The sequence below is a fragment of the Pleurodeles waltl genome, chromosome 1_1 (assembly GCF_031143425.1).
Source record: "Pleurodeles waltl isolate 20211129_DDA chromosome 1_1, aPleWal1.hap1.20221129, whole genome shotgun sequence".
Classification (NCBI taxonomy): domain Eukaryota; kingdom Metazoa; phylum Chordata; class Amphibia; order Caudata; family Salamandridae; genus Pleurodeles; species Pleurodeles waltl.
In genome coordinates, this window is record NC_090436.1 from 614637367 (window position 1) to 614664939 (window position 27573).

Below are 27573 nucleotides of genomic sequence, written 5' to 3' on the forward strand. Positions count from 1 at the left end.
CGGTCTGGAAAATGTAGATGGGCACTTTCAGCAATTCTCTCTGGTGAGATTATAACTGGGTCCTCCCAATCGAGTTCTCTAAAAACGATTTTCGTGAGAAATGCAAGATAAATATACTTTGTATCCTGTTATCCAGATTCCTATTCAAAGATAAATGCTAATACATTTTGCTCTGCATCTTTTCTCCCATTCCTCTTTGGCCAAAAGCCATTCTCAATCTTGTGGAACTAAGACAAAGATCATATGATAGCCAGTGTGTGGCCATACCATTTATGGTTTCTGAGCCTCCTTCTCCTTCTAACATAGAAGTCACAAAAGAGTTGTGCACTCTTGACCTTCTGACCTGGGGGGCGGGATGGGAGGGGGTCAGCCTTATGTTTATGAGAAGTTTCGTTTTCTGGTTTGTGAGCTCTGTTTAATGTCCTTTTGATCTGTAGACATTTTGAAACAGGTCAAGATTTCCGTCCCTAGAGGTTTGTAGACTTTGAGGTGCAATAGATTATGTATTTGGTGTTTATACAAGAATATCTAATAGGAGAAGTCAGCAAGCCAAATACTGACCAATCTCCTGTACCCACCCTGTTTTGAACAAAAATCATTAGAAGAACTATGTTCATTCGGATCCCTGGTTTCTTTGACCATCAAATGGGCTTCAGATCTGGAAAAGGTTATGAAGACCATTATGAACAGGAACTGATTGTCCTTTCCCTGCAGCCGCTGTCTATCGACTTGTCATGTCCCATCACCCCTGCCTTATAGGAACTTGGCATCCTACCTCTTTGACTGATCTAGCAGCATCTCCGTTCTCCTTTTCGGGTCATTACTTTACTGCATTAAATCTAAGGCCCAGTCATCTCTCTACTACTCCTTGACAAGCACAGGTTTTTGTTAGAGTTGTATTCCTAGTTTGCTTCCAAAGGTAAAGGATGCTATTTCCCTCCCCTCACACTGTAGTCCCTGACTTAGCATAAGATTCTGGATTGGATGAGAAAATAGAAACTGGAACATGGTCCCGTTTCTTCAGAGAAAATCTTCAAAACCAGGAAAAGTCCTCTGAACAGGAAGTAATGCTATCAGTATAGGTCTGGTACCGATTGGGTCAAAGTGACCGGGTTAGAAAAAAATTAAGCACCAACAGGATGACATCTGGATAGAAGTGACCTTTAGAGCAAAAATTAAGGTTAAGCATAGTAATTTCCAAGCGTCTTACAAAGGTTACTGGCATCAAAAGAAGAACAGGATACCTATTTTCCCTAAAGGAAAGCATGTACCAGGTTTTCTGGAGTGTGAATATATAATCTGGAAACTGGATACACCTCCCAAAAAACATGGTAGAGAAGAGCTTTCCCCTGATCTGGGAAGCAGGGCGGTGCAATACATCTGGTTTATTCCAAAGACACTTAGCTGAAACAACATACATATTTGGCTGAAGGTTTTGAACTGACAATAGCTAATATTGAGAGAATAAGTAATAGAGATTTGTGCCTGCCTTTGTTATGGCATAGGCGTCCTCATGGTTGAGATGCTCAGGAAGGGGAACGAAAAAATATACTGTATTAATGTGTGCGAAACTGCTGCCCTCAAAAGTTACGCCTGTTGTTGGCTTGGCATCAACTACTTCTTTTAAGAAGCATCTGGTTTTTTTCTTAAGGCATGTGGGCATTCTCTTTGAGGCAAGTGTGAGCTGGTAGCACTGCACTTGAGGCAGAATGCTCTCATATCTCTTTGCTTGGAGCAAAAATGATTGAGGCTTAATTCCCTGCTCCTCAGTATGCAGAATGAAATGTGGTGACTCAGTACTGGATTTTACAATGGGAAGTGTGCACCATGAAGAGCCAAAGCAAAGCACATTCTTTAAAAGAACTGTGCAGTTATGGTGAAAACAAGGTGATCTTCAGTGTGTTAGCCAGACCGCTACTAGTTCTAAAGTCCTTTGACCTAGCATGCTACAACGATGTCTACAATATTCATCTTGAAGCTGGTAAACCCAACTGACTTGAACATTGCAGGACTAGAACATTGTCTTAAAGCTGTTGACCATTGGGTGCTTAGGAAGCATTTATAGCTCTGCACTCCTACAGTAACGTCCGATAAAGTAAGAAACCTTGGAGTAATACATTGGCTTCCTGAAGAAGGACGAGTCCAGATAAAATGTATTTTGACCAATAAATATAATTTCCAAATAAGAAATCTGTTTTTGTATTTGATTATAGTATATAATTGAACCATCTACTTCAAATACAAAGAAAAACAACAATGGAGAAAATAAGTGTTAATGGAAAACACCCATTGCTTGAATTGTTGTTTATCTGTTAATGTTGGTAATCACTGTAGAATAAAATTAAATACTTTGTCAGTACCCTAATTACTGCTCTACCCAGGCCCTGTAAACTATCTGACAGACCTTAGAGTTAGCCAGAACTGAGAATGGGAACACCATTGTAGTCAATACGCCAAACTCCTCACTTGCTTCATCAACGTTTTTCATTCTGTAGCAGGGCTTATATCTAGCACTAGAAAGTATAACCAATTTCCCCCTTTCTGTGGGAGTGCACTGGCTTCATCTTGGAGCAAGCATTGGGTTTAAATTGACTTGCCTCACTTTCCCAGCAATATGATTTGATTTGGTAATTTGTAGCGCACGCAAATATCTAAAAGGTGTCCTTGCTCTAGAGAACTGAGAACTACAATGGTAATAGGAAAAACCAAACAGACTAACCAGTAAAAAGCAGAGTCTTCAGAGATTCTCTAAATTACATTAAAAGTTGGCAGCCTAGCTACACAGGACCTAAAACGTGAAATGCTTTGAAAGTGGTGCACATGGAATTAAATAGTATCCTTTTAGAAATAGCAGTCATTGTAGGAAAGGAAAGACAGTAGCTGAAACTCCAAGCATTAACTAGGCAAATTAGTTCTGTATTTTTTGGAGTCCTTAAATAAGAAATACAGGTGAGCCAAGAAGAAGCGTATTACTGTATTCCAGTCAATTTAGGCTGAATCATGAGGAGACATGACTCAGGCAAAAAACAAGAATCCTGTATCCTAAAAATAGTCAGAAAAGGCATGATGAGGGTAGCTTGTAACCTGCTGAGCCAAAGAAAGATCTCGATCAAGATAGATGCAAGCCATGAAACAGGCGTAGGTGGAGGCCAGAAACCAGCTGGGGGATTTTAAGGTCTATTCTTTCGAGATTATGATGATCTGTTTTTATCACTATTGAGTTCCAGGAAGTTCTTTCTCATCCAGTCTGCCACTGAGATTATGGAGCATTGAAAGCAGTGTTGTTATTCTGAGTATGGTCATCCAGAGACGAGAATCGCAGTATCTGCTGCATAGCTAATCAGTCTGAGGTCAGACGAATGAATCCATTTAATTAGAAGAAGAATATACAAAGTAAAAAGGTTCAGGCTAAGAGAAGAGTGTAGGGTAACACCAGAGGTGATGGCCTGAAATCTGACTAATCCGGAACATAATGGACTGCCTGGGAACCCTTGGACAGATAGCTCTAAATCCAACCCAGTATGGTGCTTTTAGTACCTACTTTTAGAAATGTTTGATGACAATATCATAAGACATCCAGTCAAAGGCGGCGAATAGACATAATAGGACCAGAGCTGAAGAGCTGACCTGGTCCAGCAGTGTACGCAAATCGTTAAATACAGAGACTAAAACAGACTCAGTACTAGGAGAAGGCCTGAAACCAATTGTTCAGCTTTCAGAATGTATTGGCATTCTAAAAAAATATGAAATCTGCCCAGTGACAGCCATTTCCAGAACCTTGGTAGAAAAGGGTAAACTCAAGATTGTGCAAAAATTGCTTAGGACAGTAGGGTCATCTGGCGATTTCTTGAGTAATGAAAGCGCTAGAGCCATCTTGCTGGCTCAAAGAACAAAAGAATAAACTACAGGTTTATTACTGATAGCTTAAAGCATAATGGTAACAGGAGTGGCACACAAGTCCTAAAATGCTAGGATGGAAGAGGGTGGAGCGGGATCCATGTGAAATGGAGAAAATCTATTCCTCACTAAGAGAAATAAATTCAAAATCTAAAATATGCTTGTGGTTACCTGACTACCTGTGTACCTCGGGAAATTAAAAAATAATAGAACTTAGGAAGTTCTAATTCCATGTAGAGTTCGGTGCCAAATCATTACTGTCAAACTCACTCCCATCTTACCTGGTACTTGTAAAAACCTTTATGCTGTTTCAAAGAAAAATGAAAACTCATTTATTTAACATATACCTTGATGGAACGCACAACCTGCTGCTCTTCTCCTCTTTCTTTTGTTTGTACAGGGATATGATTATATTCCCTTTTATCCCAAACGTCATTAACTTTCATGCATGATCTTCCACTCCTGCTTCTCTTTCAGACTCTGCCTTTTTCTACCCCTTTTTGTTGGTACTTTTGTTGCCTGCTAGGTCCTCATTTTCACCTTATTAATTTGTCAAAAGCACTTGTATTTCTTGCTTGGGGTATGAAGCAATACAGATAAGCGCACCAATAGTATAATACAGGTTTTACCTAGCCCATTCTGCCTTACAATTGTATTCCTCATAAGTTCTTCAGGCCATTATTACGTCTTACATGAGATGTTCTTTCTCAGACAGCCTTTTTTCACCTGCTTTGTGAATTGCCGTCCCACTGCTGTGGGACACTAGTTGCATACCTGAATGTGTTCCGAACTCACCTCCTCATCACAGTCTCCATATTCTTCTATGTGTGTGGATTTGAGCCAAGGTTTGGGATCCTAACCCCTCCACCACCATTTAAGCTGTGTGCCACATATGTCCAGCCTCCATAGATATAAAGATATCCTTCTGACTGAGGTGTCCTTAACTGGTGCCTCACTTTGTAGGATTAAAATATGACAGGCTAAGAAACTCGGTGGAGTTCTTTAAGCCCTATTCCATGTAGCAGACAGTTAACGCCGCAGACTTCCCTGCCCTGTAAAAGTCTGTTGTGACTGAAGGGGCGTAGTTGTTGTAGAGATTTTTCACTGTACACTGATATCATTCAGCAAGCTTATGGACTGTCGATGTAGTGCACAATAACAATTGTAATAGCATTTGGTACAGACGTGTAGCCTGTTTTCTGATGCTGAGCGAAGAGTACCTAATGTAGGAGGAAGTGATGGTGATTCTGTGTTCTGATGACTGCTATGAAAGGGTGCACAGTAGCAACATTTGCCTTGTGCTTTTCTGCACACTAAGCCCGAACAGTCTTACAGAAAGAGCATCATTAAGGAAAAAAGACAGACTTGGCCACTAAAGGCCTTGTGACTTCTTTTCGTCTTCTGATGAAACGGTGAAATGGAAGGTGATTGACAGAAGTAGAAAATATGTAGCCTCTCTGATAGAGGCAGCCAAGGTTTCCTACATGGCTTGGCCGGTGAGGGAGAGGTATTTTTACAAAAGCTCTGTCTTTATATGAAGTTGAGGTTACTTTTTTCCTTCTTTTTTGGGCCATTCCTAGGGCACTGCTTATCTAATTTAGAGTGTGGAATAAGGCACTTAGATGTGAGTACTTGGAGTGAGACTGAGAGAGCTAGCTCCCATGCTCATAGTGTGCAGCTTTTTTTTTATTGTGCCCCCTCTCTCCAACCAACGTCATTCTTCCTTTCCTTAGTGAAGCACTGTATATCTTATTATAATGGGGGTTCTTGGTTTGCTGTATAAAATAGCTTAAGTGTTTTGTGAGTTGGCTGTATATAATTTGAATCGAGACACCTTTTGTAATCCGAGTAGAGCTGGGTTTTTTGTCTGATAATCAAGTCTTTTTGTTTAGTTTTTTTTTTATATATAAACGAAATAAGTACCCAGTAAATTCCAGTTGTTCTCGGGAATGTGCCTTTTGCAAGGGATAAACAATATGTTCACATTACACCTCCTTTATTTAGCGAAAGCTGTTGTTGCTTAGACAGGCCTTGAAAGGTTGCTGTAGAGTTTGCAATTCTCCTCAAGTTCAGCCATCCTTCTTGAAACAAGGACATGTTGGATTATTAATAGTCTTTGAAGCCCAGAAGTTCTAGTCCTACCTATGTCCCTGAATGTTTGCGTTTTTACCAACTAAACAGTATTTATGCCCTCGTCAGTCTATTATAAACCACTGCATGTTTGCATGTATCGAAGCTTGAGTCTTATGCCTTATAACTTAATAGTTTTTTAAGTGGAAAATTTTGTGTAGAATCATACACACCTTGTACCATGAAAGAACTTGTCTGGTGGAAAGCTGTTCTTTTCCTTATGTCAAAGAATATGGTTTCACAGGTAGTTGCTGTTCTGTTCAGGTCTTTTTTTACATCACATATTTAGTTAGTAATTTACTCTGACCTACTTCAATAAATGTACTAGCCAAAACAATTATTTTGTAAGAAGTGTTTATGCGTTCATCATTTAAAACAACATCTATGCAGAGTATTGCTTATTTATTAAGACGTTTTATAATGCCTTTTGGTCACTTCAGAGCTCTGTGGCCAAATTCTGTAAGATGTGAACATAGAAAGTATAGTCAAATTTGTGAAAAAAACTGTCCCCATCTGTTATTCTTCAGACTCGGCCCACGGTTATATGGAAGTTGTTTTATATGAATTGGAGTAGTTCAGTTTTCAGACATTTAATGAAACCGATATAGTGTGGTTCTGTTCTTTATTAATTATCATTGGGTAAATCGATGTGCCATCGCGGAGATGAGTTATGTTGGGTGCATATTGGGTGCTAGCTTTTGCTGGCTGATATCCTAGAGCCCTACTTCAGTAGACTTTGTGTACGATACAGAAAACGTTTAATTTTATGTTTGTATCCACTGTAGCTGTTGAACACTTTCATGGCTTGTATTTTGTTGACACTCACTCGATAGCTCATATCTATTATAGCCATCTGGTTTTGAAGATTTTCAGTCTGTTGACTTGCTTTGGTTGGGAGCAATATTGGATAATATTGCAGTAGTTTTATGGTGCCATATATATATATATATATATATGGCTCTTTCCAGCTGTGCCTGGAGGCCTGTCTGTCGAAAAATGGGCTCAGAGTAGCATTTACCAGCTGATTCCTCATGAACCTGAAAATAAATGATGAATACATTGTGAATAAAACAATGAATTTTAACTTGTATAATGAAAAGCTTCATTTTTGTAAATAAAAATGTGTGTTCATTTAATTTCAATGTAAACAATTTTTCCTATTTTCCATAGGCTGACTTATGTGATAGCGACTCCGTTTTACTCAGCAAGCCTAATAGAGACTGTGCAGGTAACAGATTTACTGTCTGTAACTTATATCTAGTCAGTGTACAGCATGTAAATAAAGAGATAAGATGTTGTGTACATATAACATTTATTAATTAGGACAAGCTGCGACAGAATGCATAAAATGTGAACTCCACACTGTCATGTCCATGTACCTTAAGAAAAAAAAAGTAAAAAGTGATTGCATCGTTGCTTAACTTTTGAACCATGTGGCTCCTTAAGCTAAGTCTACTGTTGAGGAAGGCAAGTGTGGGAGACAGATTGACAACTAAGGAACAATCACCAGCTAGCCATTTCAGCAAAGCTGCCTTCAGAACGTGAGTATTCCAGTCTCCTGAGTGTTGAGTTATCAAACAAATGATGCTGTGATTTAGGAGTGGTTGAATCTTCAAATTGAATGATTGCCAAGGCTGATAATTCACTGATTCAAACAGGGAATCGCCATTGCTATGAACCAATTGGCCCCCCTTCAGGTCTATGATTCACGTAAAATTTAAAAACCCAGTCAACCTTGGTTTACTAAAGACCTCAAGCTTCTCCAAAGAAAGTATCGCCAACAAGAGCGGCGCTGGAAATTGAATGCTACTTTAACAGAGAACGACAAATTAAACATTGCTCTGAAAAACTATAAAGAAGCGAGTACTAAAGCCAAATCTGAATTTTACATCTAAAAAATCAAAGAGGCCTCTAACGCCCCTAGAGAACTTTTTAAGGAGATCAATGCTCTGACCTCCCCTCCGGTATTGCCAGAATGGGAGAATTCACAGGAATTCTGCAGTAAAGTAGCTATGTACTTTGAAAACAAAATCCTACAAATTTATGCTAACTTCATCCCCTGTGAGGAGAGAGCGGGCCATCCCAATATGGCTCACGTGGACTCCAGTATAAACCACCTCACTCTATCCAATTTTCAACCTCTTCCCCTGGACAGAATTAATAAGCTGATGTTTGAAATCAAATCAGGCTCTCCCTTGGACCCCTGCCCCCCTTCTATTATTCAATTGGACCCCGACCTTGTTTCCTCAGCCCTAGCTCCAATCTTTCAGGAGGTCCTTACTTCTGGGGTTTATCCAGCATCTTGGAAGGAGGCTACAGTAATCCCTTTAAAAAAGAAGCAAAATGGAAACAGCCAGGACCTTAATAACTTGCGTCCCATTGCCCTTCTTCCCTTTTTGGCTAAGATTTTCGAGAAACACATTAACAAGGAATTAATAAACTTCCTATTAGAATCAGGAGGACTAGATGCCTCCCAACACGGCTTCAGGAAGGCACATAGCACAGAGTCCGCCTCCTCGGACTCCATCCGGAGAATGGTGGACGAAGGGCAAGGGGCTATTCTGATCTTACTAGACCTGTCTGTGGCATTCAACACTATCTCTCCGCAAATTATGCTAGCCCACCTACATCAAGCAGGCATTAGAGAGCAGGCTCTTAAGCTATTGGAATCTTTTTTGACTAATAGGTGGACCACGGTTAGCTGCGGAGACTTCAAATGCCCAGCCTACCTACTACCCTGTGGTGTCCCTCAGGGATCATCACTTAGTCCCACTTTGTTTAACTTGTATGTTGCCCCTTTAGCCAAACTGATTTGATCGTTTGGTTTGAGACCTACTTACTATGCAGACCACACCCAATTGATCATCCCAGTTAACAAAAACTGGGAGGAAGTGGCAGATTGCTTCAATAAATGCATGCAGGCAGTCAGTAGTTGGATGAAGTCTAACTGGCTCAAATTAAACAGTGACAAAACCGAAATACTTTGCTTTGGACTAGGAAGTGAACTGTGGAATTCTTGTTGGTGGCCGATCGACTGCGGCACTCTGCCAGTCCCTACTCCCGCCACAAGAAACTTAGGGGTTATCTTCGACAATTGTCTCTCTTTTAGACTACATGTCAACCACATTGTGACAACGAGCTTTTGGATTCTAAAAATGCTAAAGAAAGTCTTCGCCTACCTTCAAAGGGAATGGAAAATAACAGTTACCTTGGTGTTGGTGATGTCCAAAATGTACTACTACAATGCCCTGTTTCTCAATCTAGACAAATCCTCTGATCCAGAATACGGCTGCTAGAGCTATCCTGAACCTCCCTTGCTCAGCTTCGGCTATCGACAGTTTAAAACAACTGCCCTGACTTACGGTGGCCCAGCGAATTCTTTTCAAAACCTTATGTTTGACTCATAAATCAGTTTATGGAATCAGCTCCAAATATCTGGTTTCTAAACTTTGTTGGTATAGACCCAAGCGTCTTCTTCGCTCATCAGGAGCTTTTAGAATTCAGGCCCCCGCACTTACAAAGCAAAATGGGCGGATAAAGCCTGTACGGTGGCCGCAGCAAAATGCTGGAATTTCCTACCCTGGACAATCAGGAAGGAACAAAATCTTTTAACTTTTAGGAAGTTAGTCAAAACCTGGCTCTTTCCGCGCTAACTGCTGTCTCCTGATTTCTCTCCCTCTCAGCGGACGCGTCTCTTACCTTTTCTAGCGCTTCGATGCCTCAGCCGGAATGCGCTTTATAAATACAAATACAAATACTCTGAGAGCCACAGAATTTGTTAATGCATTTTTAGATCTATATGGCAACAGAGTCTGCTTGGGAAACAAGAGAATTCCAAAAAAGTCTTATGGCTACTTCTAGCCGCAGACTCGTCACCTTTACTTTATCCCTGGGCCCAGACTGTGATCTGAAAGATTTGAACTACATTGCTCCCATGCACCGGTATGTGGTGCCATGCAGCTCTGCATAGATTTCGTTTCACTCTGGAAGGTACGCTGGAGCCACATATAAGCTCCATCCCATCAAGCCTGTGTCAGTTATTTCTCTCTGCACCTTTGTACATGGATCCAGAGTGCACTCGTAATTTTGTCCTCATCAGTTCACAAGTTTATTCTTACAAACTGCTGCTTTTTTAAGGTTTGCATGTGTTTCTGAGTTTTTCAAGGTGACGATCTTTTTAGGGAGGGCATTAGCGCTTGACTGTCCTTGATTACTACTTTAGGAAAGATGATGGCAACCAGGTACAGCGATCTCACACTTCATTGTGCCCTTATTTCGGATTCTCCTGCTTTAAAGTAACTTCATAGCTATGTGCTGTGGCAGCCATCACCTAACAAGACAAGTGTTTCTGTGGAACAGCCAGATAATGACATTTGAAAGGAGAACCATCCCAGACTGCTTCTGAAGCACGAGACCGCTTATCCCCATCCCCTGTTTTGAAAATGTATATGTACTTGACACCCAAACCACCCAATGTTGTTGAAGTTCCAAGTTCTTCATGACCAAGGAATGGTGTGTCCTGCATAGTACTCAAAGGAGCACTGTATGTAGAAGGTTGGTGCTGGCATTACAGCCAGTCTCCCTAAGATGAAGGGACATGAGCAGAAATCTACACTTTCTAGCCTGGAAGCCCGTCTGCTGAGAGGGAAGGAATGTACCTGGCGCTGCAGAAGGAGAGAATATCCAGGAGAGAGCACAGCATGGGAAATCATCAACCACAGCAAGGCAGCAAGGCCTGGAGTGAACTGGTTGTGTAAGGTGTCCCCCAGTCCCCTAAACAATTCTGGCTGTGAACCACATCAAGCCTTTTGCAAAAATCAAGTATGGATTGTGATCGACAGTCCACTCGCCATGAGTAAAAGATTGGAGCAGCCACTGATTACTTTGTGGTCTGAATGCGCCTTTAGAACCGGGGTGAGTATCTTGATTGGCCTGGAGGCCTCAACTGCTAAAGTGCTCAGTGAAGTCAAGATCGGTCTGAAGGCCACAACTGCTGAAAAATGAGCACTGCTGCAGGGAGTCTCTAATGGAAATCTTCCAAGTTTAAATTTCTAAATGGGGCAACTGCCTCTGCTCCAGCAACTCAGAAGCTGCGGCCACAGCAGAAGTACAGCACACACCCAGGCTAAAATTACAGGACGTAGGTAACTGCAGGGCTTGAGAACTGTAAGATGTATTCCTGCTACCCAATAGCTTCGCTTTAACTGTTGGTTGACTGTTGAGTACTGGGCTCTTGTCCCTAAAATTTCCCAACATTTAATTATTTCTTAATAATTTATTGACATGTTTATTAAAGTTTTAAATAAGTTATTACATTTTAGTTTCTGAATGTAGGATTTATTGGGGGAATTTGGTTGGGGTTTGTTGAAGTAAAATATATCTAATTTGATAAACGATTAATGTATTCATGCTGCTTCCTATGTTCATTTTTATGTATGTTTAAATATGTGTGTCTATATATGTGTGCACACGCACACGTTTTGGTAAATTATTTTTGATGCATTTTGTGTGTAGTATTTTAAGAACATATTAATATTTTTAAAGTATAAACTGTTATTCAGTATGTTAACATTTAAATATTTATTTTGTGTTAAATGTTATTGTAGAAACATAGCTAAGTATATATAAATTGAAAATAAAATAGTTTTTATCAGAACAGATTTGATTAGTATGTTATGCTGGAGGTGGGTGAGGGGTGATGTTTATTATATTTATTGAAATTAATATTTTATGCAGTTTTTGTGTGCTAATTTTTAACATTTCATTTGTGTTTAAATTTTCTGTATTTAGCTTTCTTAAAGTATTCATGTACATTTATGAAATAATCGTTAATGTATATTTATTTTATTTGTGTGTATTTGAACTCCTTATGTGTGTACTTTCTCTTGTGTTTGTTACCACGGAGTTAGAATAACCCTCCCCCACTATTCCCCTAATCTGTGCACATTCTCCAGTGTTTGTTAGGCTGGAGTTAAACTAATAAACCTGCCCCCTCGTCCCCATGAAATATGTGCACTTTCCACAAAGGGTGTTTTGAGCAAGGTGACTGAGTGGACGTAACCAATACATCAGTCAGCATGTTTTGCTAGGCTACTAAAGTGCTGGCACGCACTCACTTATGTTTCCAGTGCAAATTATCAATGTTCATTCGGTCTCTAGTTGCTACGGGCTTTGGACCTCTACGGGCATTTACCTTCTTCATTTGTCCTGCTCTAAAGCCAACACCCGATCCTTAAACACTACAGGTGTACTCCTCCAAAAGAAAATTTGTCAACCTGGGCTGACGAGAGGTGCAAGACCTCTGGCTGTGGTTTAGTGAGAGGGAGCTTGGGAGCACTACGGGATGGATACAGCGACAGGTCGCACAGCTGCAACAGTAGAAGAGGAGAGTCCTGGCAGAGAAGAGGGGACCCTCCGGCATGTGAAGGCTGCTGGTGTGCTAGGAACTTGGGGATGAACCTGCTCTGATGCCTCAAGAAAGAATGTGCATAATGGGTATGGAGACTACGCCATTGCTGTCCAATAGAAACTATTGGCGGGCCCGGGGCTGGACTGCACAGTTGCAGTGGAGGGGACGGGTCAGTCCCAAAGAAGTGCAAAGTCCATTTCTATAACTAATTTGCCAAGAACCCCACGGTTGAGCTGGGGCGCCAGGGACTGGCTCTAATCTTGGATGGCTGTTAAGAGACATTGATTATTTCCTACAACACATGACACCGTACTGACAGCGTTCTTGTAATAAACTTACCTAACACTTCAGGAACACACCAAATTGTCCACACAGTGGAGTGGAGAGGGCAACTACACTCCCCAGTTTACTCCTTTTACTAGTGAGTGCCCATGGATAGCAGGTGGTGTCCTATTTATGACTACAGATGTGAGGCGAGATTCAGAGGGTTGCTGCTTAATGGTCAGTGGGACTGGGAATACAAGCCCCATGAGTATGCTAAATGGGTATGCTCCTAACCTAGAAGAGAGTTCCTTCTTTCCTAACCTCCAAGACCAGCTGCTTCTCCAGCTGGGATGTTCCATGTTGTGGGCAGAAGATTTTGATTGTGCAATGTCCTTGATGCACAACACAGACACCCTCCCTGTCCAGACTCCCAAAACAGATTTCAAATCAGTTAGCAGATGTTACAGGTCAACTGCAGTTAACAGATGTGTTGGGGAGGGGGGGGCCCTCTGCACCCAGATGACAAAGTATACTGCTATTACCACTCCAAGGGTCCTACAGTAGGCTGGACTATTTCTTTCCAAGGCTGGATATGTTTGTAGACTGTGTGTATGTTGACTACATGGGTAGAACCCTGTCAGATCACTTTCATGTGGTGCAGACGGTTAGGCAGTGAAGAACTTTGATTCCCGACTGACAAATAAGGACAGGCTCTTTGGGGTGGGGAGTTCTCTTCATACCTCAGACAAACCATAACAGACTATTATGACATTAATTGAGGGTCCACAGATAAGAGGGCTAATAAATAGGATGCAGTGAAGGTAGTTATACTAGGGACTAGCATTGGAAAGACAGTAGGGATGGCTGAAAAACTACGCAGAGACAACAACATAGTCGAACAGAAAGTCAAGGACATAGAATTCAGCTTGCCTCAGTTGAGGGAAGACATACAATCATTACTACAACTGACACAATCCATTGGGGAGACCTATGACAGATTGGATGGGTTCTCACATAAGGCTTATGGACTATATCTGCAAAGGGAAAGTGACAGATTCGGGGCAGTGCTGGCCTGGCTGCTCCGAAACAAGCTTAATAGAGTAGCTGTTACGTTCATAACAGATGCTGAAGGGCACACTCTCGTGACATAAGAGGCCATAAATTATGCCTTTTGGCAGCACCTACATGGAGTTTATACACAGGGCCCCACACCTGTAAGGGAATACACATGACTGTGCGCACACAGAGCGCAACTCCCAAGGCTGTCTGTAGACGACAGGGAGGAATTAGACCAACCTCTCACAAGTGCGGAGCTGAGGGCCGCGCTGGAGGATATGCAGGATGGGAAAGTCTCTTGTACAGATGAACTACATCTGGAATTTTATAAGCTTGTCCCATATGAACTAATGGGTGGGCTTCTAGGTTTAGCAAAGGGCACCTATAGTGTGGGCTGGCTCCCAGATATGATAAGAGAGATATCAGTTGTAACGATACCCGAACCAGGATGGGATCCAGGGGAGATAGGATGGAATCTATGGGAAATAGGATTGTATCGACCTTTGTCTAATATCAATGCTGACACGAAGATTATCTGCAAACTGCTAGCTGACATGAGTTATGCTGACATTCGTGCATGAAGATAAGGTGGGGCTCATACCAAATAGAAGCACAATTTTCAATTTACGGAGACCTGCACACACAGAATATTTCCTATTCACACAGAGCTTGGATTATGCAGTCCCTTCACTTGACCTCAAGAAAGCCTTTGATATCGCGGGGTGTGACTGTTTGTTCCAAGTATTGGAGGGGATGAACTTAGGACCTCACTTGCTGCACTTGGTGAAACTGTGGTATACCTACCTATGTCAGAATTGGGAAACTGGTAACGCAACAATCGGAGCTGTGCAGGTGCACATGTTTGGGGGTGCCTTTTCTCGCCTCTGGTGTTCAACCTGGCTGTGAAAGCTCTGGCTAGCAAATTTCACTTAGAAATGGGTGGTATGGACATTGAGAGAGTCCTTATGACATGTGGTGTCACTGTATGCGGACAACACTCTGGTATGTATGAAGGACACAGGGGACTCGGTCCCGTATCTGCTGCAGCCTTTTGATCAGTTCTGGGAATACTCTGTACTTGCTACTAATCAGTCCAAATCGTGGCTATTCCCTATGGGGCATTGACACATAGAGCAAGAATAGAACTTCTGGGTATGGCATGGCAACCTGATCCTTTTAAATATTCAAGAAAACATGTGTCACGCACAGCTCAAGAGGAGATAGAGCTGAACAGTGAGAGGATTGTTCATGGTATGGAACAGTCTCTTCTCTTCTGGTGGAAACTTCCACTGTCTCTTGCAGTGATGGTGGCACTTAGTAAGATGATCTTGCTACCCAAACGTCTGGATGTCTTCCAGGGGGTGATGTGCCTACTTCTAGGTCTGTCTTCTGCCGGATTGACTTAGTACTAAAGTGACCTAGATTTAAACTGGACACTCTGAAACTTCCCTATGGGAAGGGAGGCTTGGTCGTCGCAGATTTTGAGTACTACCACATAGCATCCCAGATGCAACATCTACCATTGTGGAGGGACGGGCATGCTAATAGTGAAAGGAATCTCTTGGCAGAGTGCTACACGATCTGACCTTGGCACTCTTAGTACTAAAAAGAAGAGACAAAGTAGCCCTATATTTAATAATGGTAATGTCAAGGCTAGATTCTGATTATATGTGGGGGGGGTAACCCACTTTACGTTGTATGCAGAAATATGGAGCTACCCTCTTTTTCATAAGTTGAAACAGACAGCTGAGATGGCGGAGTGGATTGATAGAGGGTTCTCTTAGGTGAAAGGACCTTCATAACCTTCGAAGAGGTGAGGTAGAAATTTACAGTGGGGCTGGGTGCAAAGATGACTGTCTCAGCCCTTCCCTGTTTGGAGGGATTCCTGAGATGACCACTGGAACTGTCCACAGTGCAATCAATCAATGAACTTGCAGATGCATGCAGGCGAGTGTTTCTGTTTTAAAGGACATTGTTACAGGACAGAGTAACGGGACCAGTGGCTACTTGGGTTAAGTGAGAATGTGACATACTCCAGTGACAGATTCGAGCTGGACCACAGTTTTGACATATCATAAGACAGTATCCAGTAACACACACTTTCTCCTGGTCCAATTTAGGATATTATATCAAGCCTGCCATGCACCATACATCCTTAGCAAGATATATCCTACACAGACACGAGTGTCCCTATTCTCCATAGGGTGGGGCAACCCTTCTGCTTATGATTGGCACCAGCCCAGTGATCAGTGAATACTGGAGAAAGGTGGCATTGGCACTGGCTTCGGTGCAAGGGGTGTGGGTGGACCAATCTGTACAACATTGTGTATTGGGTCAACATCCTAAATGTAAGAAAGGGCAAATCTGCTATAAGTTCCTGTCATTAGCATTATCATTTGCCAAACGCAGGATTATAATACACTAGATACGACTGCAATGCCACTCCTTGGTCTCAAAGCGGCTCTTAACTGAGGTGGTCCGGATAAAAATTATGCCAGCAGATGTTAAAGTACAAAATGATTTACAGGAGCAGCACAAAATGGCAGGAGAGAAAAAAAATGAATTAATGATATCCTTGTGCATCCATTTCTTTGGCCCATAATAGCCATGGCACAAAAAGTCATGGCAGGTCCTCTCCTTCCCCGTGTCTATCACGGCTCACCTACTTGGACCACTTTGGCCTTACCTCAGTGAGTGCAGCTTAATTTCCTCCCACACCCACCGACTTCCCCTTTCCACTACCTGAGTTCCCGTTGCCCCTCCCATGTTCTTGACTCCCCCTCTGTCCCCTGATTCATAGTAAACTTAGAGCCTCTAAACTTAACTGCACGTAGGATGAAAGAGCCTTGTGCCCTTACTACTTCACCCTAAACAGAAGTCTTATCAACTCTGTCTTAATTAAAAAATAAAAATAAATAAATAAGCCTAGGCTAGTTCACTCAACCTTTTACACTGCCATTCTCTCTAAAGCCTCCAAAGAAATATTCAGAATCGTACAGTCGCCTGTTAAACCGGCCTGCTGCAACTCCACCATCTCAAGGTGTCTGCAACTCTTCCTCCTTTTCCACAAGAAAGTATCCTTTGTATGCAGCAGTTTCTGCCTCTCCTCGGAACGTGGTCTTTTCTCTTCTCTCTCTTCACTCACTTCTGCGTGTATAACTCACTTCTCCCTCACTTCTGAGAGGTGCATTTGCCTTATACTTTGAGCTAAAACCTGATCTTCTCTGGGACAGTTGTGCATCTCTTGTCTTCCATAATGACTCTGGCACTATCGCCCCAGCACTCCATGCCCCCTCTAATCTGTCTCTGCAAAATAACGAGTTCCCTCCCAGTTGAAAGTATGCCTTAGTTTTCCCCGCTTGAAAAAGCCCAACGCTGATGATTATGTCCTCCGCTTCGTCTGCACCTCCTCCCTTGTTCCACTTCCCACTAAAACCCTCAAAAAAAGTGAACGCTCAACTATCTTCTTCTTTTGAAGCACACTACATCCTTGATATTTCTCAATCAGAATTTTGTTGTCTGTGTAACTCAGAAACCACACTTATGTCAGTTCTTAATGATCTCCATCTTCTCTTAAGCCTAGGGGCTCTGCTGCCTTTTTGCTTCTGAACCCCACACCACTCTTGGATACGAGCAGCCACCGCACACCTTTTTTTTTTTTTTTTTTTTTTTTAACTTCAGTCTATAGATGTCCTTGATGAGGCTCGTGTCTGTATCAAATTCTGCCTCAGGAACCATAGTCAAGGTATTCACCTCTCCCCCATTTCCATTCCCATTCTCTTCCCATTGTCCTTGTAGTCCCTCAGGATTCTTCTCGGTCCCACTCTCTTCAATATTCAAATTACGCTTCTTGCCCAGCTGATGAGATCCTTTGTTTTTCTTGTTTCCTGCTTGACATACTCCACTTCTTATCCAGCTGGGATGTGCCTCTTCAAATGTCCGTAACTTGTTTTGTCGCACTGCCCTGGTTTCCTGAATGCACTACAACTCCCTAAAACTTTAAACAGATAAAATGAGTATCCTGCATGAAAGATAAAGATGCTTCACTCAAGTCTTCTGGTTGGTGGTGGCCTGTCAGCCCTGCTCCTAACCCAGTCTCCATAGCTCATAATCTTGGTTTCAACCGTGATCACAATCTCTTTTTGTCTGCAAAGATCAGTGAAGTGCCCTGGTTTACTTCTACCATCTTATTCTCTGTAGTTTTACCTGTCTTTCTACTTGTCAGGCAGTAGACCAGCCACGATGGTCTCCCGCCTGAATTACTATAATTCTTTGTACTAAAGTCTTCTATACATTGTCTACAGCACTTGCAGAACTCAGCAGTTAGATTTACCGATCACCTTTCTTCTTTGTCTCCTATTTCATTACCTGTCCTCCCTTCACTGCCTCCTATCACGCAACCTACAGTTTGTCACCTATAACTCCCACTATCGGTCTTGTATTCTGTCCAAGTTCTGCCACTGTTTCCTCCATCACTTGCTTACATCCTCATCCTCTGCCTTTTTGACACACCCAAGGTCTACTTCATGCACTTTGGAGTTCACATATGGTTCTTCTCTTTACTGGCTCACAGGCACTAGAATTTTCTCCTGTACCAGGAATCCGAGGCAGAGTTCAAGAAGGGCCCTGCTCTCAGAGATGGAAGAGAGACCTTCTGTGTTTAGGAAAGGGGATACACTCACCCTAGTTAAACAAATACCACACCAATTAAATATGGTCGTGCCTACCCTGATTTTTAGGGACCAGGATTAGACGTGATGATGAAGCATGCCACTACTAGAGTGGGGGGGGAATCTAACAAAAAAAAGAAAACGTTTTTTTTTTCTGTACCAGCAGGATGTCTTCTGAAAGGCAAGCCTTTGCAAGTAATAAGGATCAGGTTGGAGATACTCATGGGTATGGTTTTAGAATTTTCTCCTCTTATACATCTAATGTCTTGATAACTGTGTCTTTCAGAAAGCCTTGAAAACCTTCCTCCTTTTTGCCTAAGCCTTTTGCTCTGATTATTCTCTAACAAACCACCATTTAATCTTTTAGCCCCAGGATACCTTTTTGGGCAACGGAGCGCTAAACAATTTAACAGCCGAGCGTAGCTGTGACAAGTTTGTAATCATGGAGTCAGAAATGAGTGGACCCAGTCCAACACTTGTTTGAATTAGCAGTTTTTGCAGTTTTCCTAATTGTGAAATGGCTACTAATACGCTGAGTGTTACATTGTAGCACATTCCACAGTGTTTAACCTACATCCTTTGCACATAGAACTACAGTGTGGACAAGGCATACAGGTTTAAATTCTTTGACAATGGTCACTGGCAAAACTCTCTATGTGCGGACTGAAAGAGAGTAAAGTATTTTAAGGCAATGAGCCAAGCTTACTATTAAACATTAATTATATGGAGTTTATCTGCTAACATGGCTGGAAAGCTTGATAACGGGCATTTTCATAAACCTGTCTAGTGGAGACAGCTATTTGCAAATGTGCAATGAATAAGTATTGAATAAGAAAAGGAAACACTTTTTTTGTGAAAGCAGGACATGTAAAAGTAGGAGGATAGTACTGAGTTAATGTGGGCGGTAATAATAAGCATAATATCACATGACACCCACATTTCTTATTACCTTAGCCAGGACGGCATATTCATGTAGTGGTGTCTAATGAAATTTTGCATATTCCCTCCCAAGGACCTTCATTTAAAAACTGTTGACCTGAAGAAAAGAACTTCTTATCCATGCATGGTGATGACAAGATCATCCCAGAGCCGGAGGTGTGGTTGATAAAATTGTGGTCCAGACAAGCCAAGAATCTGTAGTATTTCCCACATAAGAAAGCCTAAATCGTAAGGAGGTAATGGAGTCACAAGGGGTGAGGGTGAAAAAAGTTAAGACAATGATTGAACAGAATGGGACCATGGTAGAGAGCGTCCATCTGTTCTGCTGGAGATGGAAGCAACTTCTGGGTAATGCATCACAGTGGATCGGATGTGCTTCCTCATGTCCGAACCAAAGGCCTGCCAGTCCCAGTAATGATTAATAAACCTTCATGGCTCCTGCCTAGAAATAGATGTCTTTGCTTCTGAGGAAAATATCCCATGTTGTTTGATATTAATGAATGGTGAAAGTGCAATAGTGGTGACAGTCTTTCTGCTTCTTACGTTTTTCCTATATTGCTGTGATGAAACAATTATTCATTAAACTAGTCAGTAATAAGTAATTTCAAAAGCATGTTCTTCCTTCAGCACATTTGGCTCAGAATTACAGAAAGTGTTCGGACCAACAATAAAGATTTTAATGTCCTGGTTTGTAAAGGATTGTTTATTCTCTGCAAGTTGAACTTAACTTTAGGGCTATGTTAGTAGTTCCTGGAGTTGGACGGCTTATGGGGTCCTTAGTGTGCAATTTCTGGAGCTGGAAAACCTTCCTCTACATAACCAGAGGTAAACGCGAAAACAGGTTTGCAGTCTGATGTAACAAAAGTAATCCTTCTTGCATAATTCAAATATTTTTCAGTGACTAGCTTTTGGTTGCCTGGTCACTTCTCCAGTAAACCATAGTTAATATCGGACTGTGTCATACCTCCCAAAAGAGGTTTGTTGGGTAGTTTTCCACTCTCTTAATCTAACAAAAATCTCTATCAAAATTAAAACACCTTACCCACTTGTTAATTATTTGTTTGAAGTTACATAGAAATGAAGTAATTGAGTACTGACTCTGCCACAGAATAGCAAGGAAGTGCATGGAGTACTAGACACATTCCCCGAAAAGCCTAGTAAATGCCTATTACTAAAGCGATAGGATGATGTGATAAAATACTGCTGTGTTAAACTCTGCCGTCCAACAAGAAACTTTTTTGCCTTCAAATTTGACAATTCTATTGCTTGCTCGATGTTCTATTAGAAATAGATAGTTAGTTGACATCTCATTTTTAAGGTCGTAGATATGTGAAGAGGTAGCTGGGTATCTCACATGAGAATGACACTTGATTTAGGTGCATTCTACTCAATTGAAATTAACTGGGTAGAGTCAAAATTAGGGTGAAGCAGACTGGCACTATGCAAGTTTTGCAGTGCCTTCAGTCTTACTACTGCTCTGCTGCAGTATGTAGTCCAGGCTTTATTTCCAACAGAAAACTACTTTACAAATTTAAAACATTTATTTTTCTGTAGCTAGTGGCCCTTTTTATGTGACTTCAGAAACATGCTTAAATGCATGCACGTTATATGGTAAAGGCCTTGACATTATCAGGCACATTACTAGTCATCTTGTCCGTTGTTCTGTTAGATACAGATATTGAATTCACATCTCATTTTTGCGGGGAAATTCAATAACTAGGAAAATGAAAAAAAAAAAGAAACTCCCCTTTGGCAATGGAAAGACAGCTCTTTACTGTCGCGACAGGGAGATCGACTCTCCTCACACAGGCAGGCAGAAGAACAGACAGCTTCTTATATACAAAACCACAAAGTGCCTTATTATAAAACCGTAAACAATGAATCACTACATAGTTATACATTACGTGTGGAGAAACAACATGCCACATGTGACCCTAAACTTTAACCTACATATTACACATCCTTTATTGCAGAACAGCAAATAATAATTGACGTGTCAGTTATAAATTGAAATCAGAAAAACATTAGAACAGCAGTGACCCCGTAACTCTAACCTCTAACCTAATCCCCTACACATTCTTCATTTGTGGCTTTTACAGTGCTTGGAAACGAACCATTCTTTATTCTTGAATGCATGCATATTTGCAGTAACTACAGATTTAATAATGTGTGCTATATCATTGTGAACCTAAGACCTTCTTGTAGTCTGAACTTATACGTTTTTTCCTGCACCCATTATCTAATCAGGTTGCAATTTATTTGAAAACACAAAGTACGCGTCAGTGAGCCTGTCTGTTAAGAACATAAATTCCTTCATGCTTACTAAACACAAGTTTGCCTTTAACTGCTACCCTTTCAATTTACTTATTGCATTATGTCTTCCAATTAACTTTTTGCCTTATTCCGGTAAGTATTAGATTGGGGCCTGCAATGTTCTTATTCTACATACACCTGTGTAGCGATTTCTGCTGGTGTCTGTTCTTGTGTTATATTTTCACATTCATATTCCACATTTTCTGTAACATCGTGTATTGCTAACGTAATATTAAGTGTGGAACAGATAACCTTTATACTTCGCTAACATATTAATTTCTTTTGTGGGGAAATGTAGAGCGAAATCATTCGGGATAATCCTGGAATTTTGGATTGCATAAAAGAAGGGATTGGAAGAGTGATCAACATGGGAGTGCCTCACAGCAAACGACTGCTTCCCCTCATGGTCCTGACCTTCCCCACTGTTGTGCACGGAGTTCTGCATTACATCATCAGCTCCACCGTCCAAAAATGTGTTCTGTTCGTACTAAATAAAAATAATTCCCGTGAGCCACTGAATGATTTAAAATCTGTTCAAAACCCCTTGGAAGCCTATTTCCCTGAACTTATTGCAAATTTTGTTGCCAGTCTCTGTGCTGATGTCCTGCTTTACCCACTTGAGACAGTGTTGCACCGCCTGCACATCCAGGGAACACGCACAATCATTGACAATACAGACCTTGGCTTCGAAGTAGTCCCAATCAACACTCAGTATGAGGGCATGAGAGACTGCATCAACACCATAAAGCGAGAAGAAGGGACGTTTGGTTTTTACAAGGGCTTTGGTGCTGTCATTGTGCAGTATTCACTGCACGCTGTGGTTCTACAGATAACAAAAATCATATATTCTACTCTCTTGAAGAATGCGTCTTAAAGATCCAGCGAAGTCTAATATGGATGGCGTACTTGACTATACCATGGTCAACTTAGACAGCAAAATGCAGATGTATGAAATTAATGTTAAATGGATTATGAATGACAATGAATGAAATCACTAAAATGCAATTAATATTTATGGTGCCGCTTTAATTTTTGAAGTGATATAAATGTAATTGCTTCAGAAATGTCGGCCTAAAGCCGCAGTAATGCCTGAAATTGTCAGCAAAACATGAATTGCTTTTTGCACCACTGTAGTGCTCTTCCTGCCCTAGTTGGACTTCCTGTTAATTACATTAATATTAGTTCCTGGATGTATGAATTGTTTTGGAACAAACATTATTTAAACTTTTTATTGGCCACGTACCACACATAGTTTAATGAAATTCCATCTGTTGACAATTTCCTGTTATCTTGATGTATTTTATGCAGAGACCTCATGGGTCGCAGCAAGGACAATTTCCCTAAAGGTCTGGGGAAGTTTTCTTGATTTTCAGTCATGTAATATACGGAATGAGTAACTTAAATGAACGTTCATTAAATTAACATTTCTTTTCCACTACTGTACCACAATAACCAGGTGTATGAAAATGTTAGTGTGGCACGTCTTGTTTTCTCCAAACCATTTTCGTTAGTACTGCAGCTTTTAACTCTGGAACTTTGATTTAAAAATTCACTGTAAATGTGAATTGCTAGACTTTCACTAACCCCATTTCTTCCCTCTTGTGCTTCTGAGACATTAGACTGAAAACAATGCCATGAAACATGAGAACATAGGGTTGTGTCTTTGTGCAAAGACAGCAGCGTATGCTAGACTCCCACAGAGCCTGCCCTTGTACCATAACAGTGATGTATTGGCATAGGCCACCCAAACGTTATGACTGGGTGTAGAGTATATTTAGTTTTTGTCATGGTGATGTCTTCGAGAAGTATTTCTTCCATCAAGCGCACCTGAAGCATTGTCATTTGTAAGGCCGTGGATATGTATACTGGGGATCTCACATGAGAATGACACTTGCTTTAGGTACATTCTACTCATTTGAAATTAACTGGGTAGGGTCATAATTAGGGTTGCACAAACTGGCACTGTGCAAGTGTTGCAATGCCTTCAGTCTTACTACTGCGTTGCTGCAGTATTTAGTCCAGGTTTTATTTCCAACAGAAAACCACTTTACAAATTTAAAACATTTATTTATACTGTAGATAGTGGTCCTTTTTATGTGATTTGAGACACGTGCTTAAATGCATACATGTTATATGGTAAAGGCCTTGATTTTATCAGGCACATTGTCTTGCCAATGACCATGTTCTCTCTCTCTTTTCTTGGGATGAAAAGCAACTAATTCGGGTCTCTGAATTATATATATATATTTTTTTTATTTTTTTTTAGAGCAGTAGAGTCCCTCTTACTGTCATAACAGACCTGTGGATGTGATACGACGTGCTTGAAAGAAATAATGGTGTCTGACCTTGTGTTGTCTATTCGCAAATGAAATAATGACTAACAGCTTGTGTTGCTTTATTTATTCTGAGTGACTGTTATACAAACATTTATGTTGGTGTTGAATCTAAAAATGATTGATTACTGGGAAAACATAAAAGATATCGGTTATTAGCCTTTATTACACGGTCATCCATATATTGGTGCTTTTGCTTAGAGGTTCTGCACAATGAGCAGTATTCAGAAAATGTGGGACTCAATGAAAACGGTAGTTAGCTGTTTGTTTGTCATGCTACCAAAAAACAAGTTGAAATACATCGGGAATCAAGTGTTTGTGTTGGGGTGAATCACAACTCTTCATTTCAGTTTTAATAGGTAATTTAGTTTATTACAATTACACCCACAGAATTGAAGCAACAGGCATCTCCTCACAACATCACTCACAACTGTTTTTCTAAGCTTTCCAGCCCCCGCATGCTCCTCGCCGGCTCCAAACAAGATGATGCCACAAGAAAGGAAAACTGACTCCCACTACCATGAGACACGCATCACAACATGCCTTCCCCTTTCTGGAGAAAATAAGAAATCTTGAGCACATCTTAAAGTGACAAACAAGGAATACAAACTGTAGAGAGCCACAACACTTACCTTGCACCTTAATTGTAAATATTGATTAATAAATGGTATGATGAAATCTTCATCCACTTTAGAATACAGAAATAAACTAAACCAGAACAAATGAAGATCCACAGCTTGTTCTACGGAATCATATATAGTCCATCATTCACACAGGTTGATTCCTCTGCTGTTTCGTATTGTGATTTGGTCTCCCAAGAGATCTTGTGCCTTGATATCCAAACACACAATGGCCATACCATTTCAGGTTTAACACCAGAATCGTCACCATCACGAAAAGGCAGGAGATGAGTGTCACTGCAGATTTCTTCCACCATTTTCCCCCCTTCCAGGCAAACAGCTGACTTGGACTCATAAGTAATTAGTTCAGCACTAAACTTTGGTTTACCCTTTCTGAGTTATGTGAGAATTTGACTCTGTTTCCCACTTTAATCTCCCTCTTTTACATATAGTTCAATATACTGTACTTATTGCATGATACTACCATGATATAAATCTGTCGAAGACTTTCTTACCCTTACACACTTCTTACATTATATCTTTCAACAGCAGATATATCCAATGCGGTTCTACCAACGTCAAAGGTCTGTTTCCCTTTAGGACCTCCTATGGGGAAATTCGTGTTATAGTATGAGTTGCTGCATGATAAGAACTTAATTCCTCCTGCAGAATTTTGTCCGCTTTCAATCCACTAGACAATGGTAACCGGACACAGGCTGCGTCCTGTCTTCCTTTTGGTTCTCTTGACCGCGGTCCATTCCTTTGAGGGTGGTAAAGATGCGCTGTCTTGTGTTCAATACCTGTTTTGTTCAGGAAATTAGGCACATCACTAATGTAAACTGGACACCATTATCAATCACAAGGAATGTAGATGTTGAAAGATTCCAGTCAAGAACTCAATCACAAATGCTATGCGTTTGGTATCTCACAAATTCCTATTTAGGACATCTAATCAATGAGGACCATAGCAAAACTGTTTCCAAAACCGGATGGGGAGGTGGAATGCTTGGTGATCAAATGCTTGTCCCTTGCAAATAATGTACACTGTAACCTGGAATTCTTGCTTATAGGTTTTAGGGAGTCTTTTCCTGTTAATTGTCATACCTGAATGTTCAGTGTACACCACCAATCTGCTTCTAACTGCACCAGATGGAAGCAGTTTGTCTCCTCTGAATAACAACCCTCTTTTAAAACACAATTTAGAAGAAAACGTGGCAAATAACTAAGGATTCACTTGCTAAGCATATTTCTTTTGGCCAGCCATTAGTGACCAAGTGCAGTGCTGTTGCGTGCCATTGCTTGCTCCCAAGAATCTTCCGGAATACATATCTGGGATTCTTATTCAATTATGACAATAATACAACCCATGTGTTCACTCTCCATTTCTATTTCACACTCCTCCTTCACTTGTGTAGGTGACAAGAAATCTTCCCTTTTGTTGGTCGATTCAGGAGTGTGTTCATTACAAAAATTAAACTCCACCAACTTTCTTCTGAGTTCTGCCTATCTTCCACTCAGTCTTACTGAGCATGCACCTAGCTTACACCAAATACAAACTTAGTTCAAAACATATTGTTAATTCATTGTTTTCAGTTTTTTTCTGGCCACTACAGTAAGGAAAGCAAGAGGGTGGAGATCTGTTCCGGCTTTCAGGGTCGTTCCCACAACAGGTCCTCATTATGGTCCAACTCTTCCGGTAAAGCAAAGCAGGAGCACAAGAAGGCCAAGCAGGACCTATCCCCATCCTGACACCCTATTTTAGATTTCCACCCTCTCAATGACGTCTTGCGGAAGGACAAATTCAATGTGATAACGGGGCCCAGGTTCTGTCTGCCCAGGATCCAGGCTTCTGGATTGTGGCTTTGGAACTGAAGGATGCCTACATTCATGAACCCATACTGACACAGACTCTACTTGCAGTTCAAGGTATGACAGGAGCATTTTCAGTTAGCCAAGCTCTCCTTTTTCCGCACCAGTGCCCTTGGGTGTTCTCAAACAGATTGCAGTTTTCCCCTACCCCTACAAATGGCTGTTGAAGGCAGGCTCTCCACAGTCAGTAGTAGACCACCTCCAGAATACGGATAACCTCATTACTTGATTGGGGCTTCACTATCAATATTCCAGAGTCACACCTGACTCCTTAGAAAAGGCTTTTTTTTCATTGTGACCATTGTGGATGTGGTGCTGCTTCTAGCTTTCCTTGGTGCTGGGTGGCATATGCAGGCTAAGCAGAAGAATCTGAAGCTTCTGTTGACCCTGCACTTGTGGAACCTGCCTGATTCCATCCAGGTTTTTGCAGGAGACCGCACCTGGATTAGTGGAAGACCCCTCTTCCTGCCTCACCCAGAGCTGACAGTGATGAAGGATGCATCATTGCTAGTATCTGGAGGTTATCTGGGGTTGATGGAGATCAGAGAACTCTGGTCTGTAGTGAAAAACTGCCTCCAAGTCAGCATGTTGGGAGTTGGGAGTCATTTGCCTGGTGATGAAAGCCTCCCTACCATCCTTCAAAGGGAGCCTGAGGGAGGTTCTCACGGACAATACTACTGGCATGTGGTACTGCAACAAGCAGAGCGGATGGAGTAGGGGTTCTGGGCTTTGGAGATGGCTGGATCGTCAGGGCATTTCCCTGGTTGTGATCTACCAGATGGGATCGTTGAACACAAGGGGCGACAAACTCAGCTGGCAGTGCCTGGTGGATTACAAATGGCTTTTACAACCAGAGGTGGCGCAGGACATCTACCAGCAATGAGTATATTGGTTACATCTCACCACCCTTGAGAAGGTGCAGTGTCAAAACCTTTGCACGCTGGAGTATCCAAGAGCACTGTGTCTGAGATGCATTCCTGACAGAGTGCTACACACCTTCCGCTGCTGTCACCTCTCCTGCCATGAATTCTGTAGATATCAGTAACAACCATGGCCATCTCATCCTGGTGGCT

The 27573-nt window shown here is 41.4% G+C and overlaps 1 protein-coding gene across 2 annotated transcripts in view; it reads left to right on the plus strand.

Annotated features, from left to right (window-relative positions):
* Positions 1-24061, plus strand: part of SLC25A46 (solute carrier family 25 member 46) — a 225300-nt gene extending 201239 nt beyond the window's left edge. For both annotated transcript variants that reach the window (XM_069226441.1, XM_069226449.1), the window contains exons 8-9: positions 7198-7255; positions 21977-24061. In XM_069226441.1, coding sequence (XP_069082542.1) covers positions 7198-7255; positions 21977-22552 — 634 coding nt within the window. In that variant the 3' untranslated portion in view covers positions 22553-24061. The remainder of the gene's footprint in view (positions 1-7197; positions 7256-21976) is intronic.
* The last annotated feature ends 3512 nt before the right edge of the window (positions 24062-27573 follow it).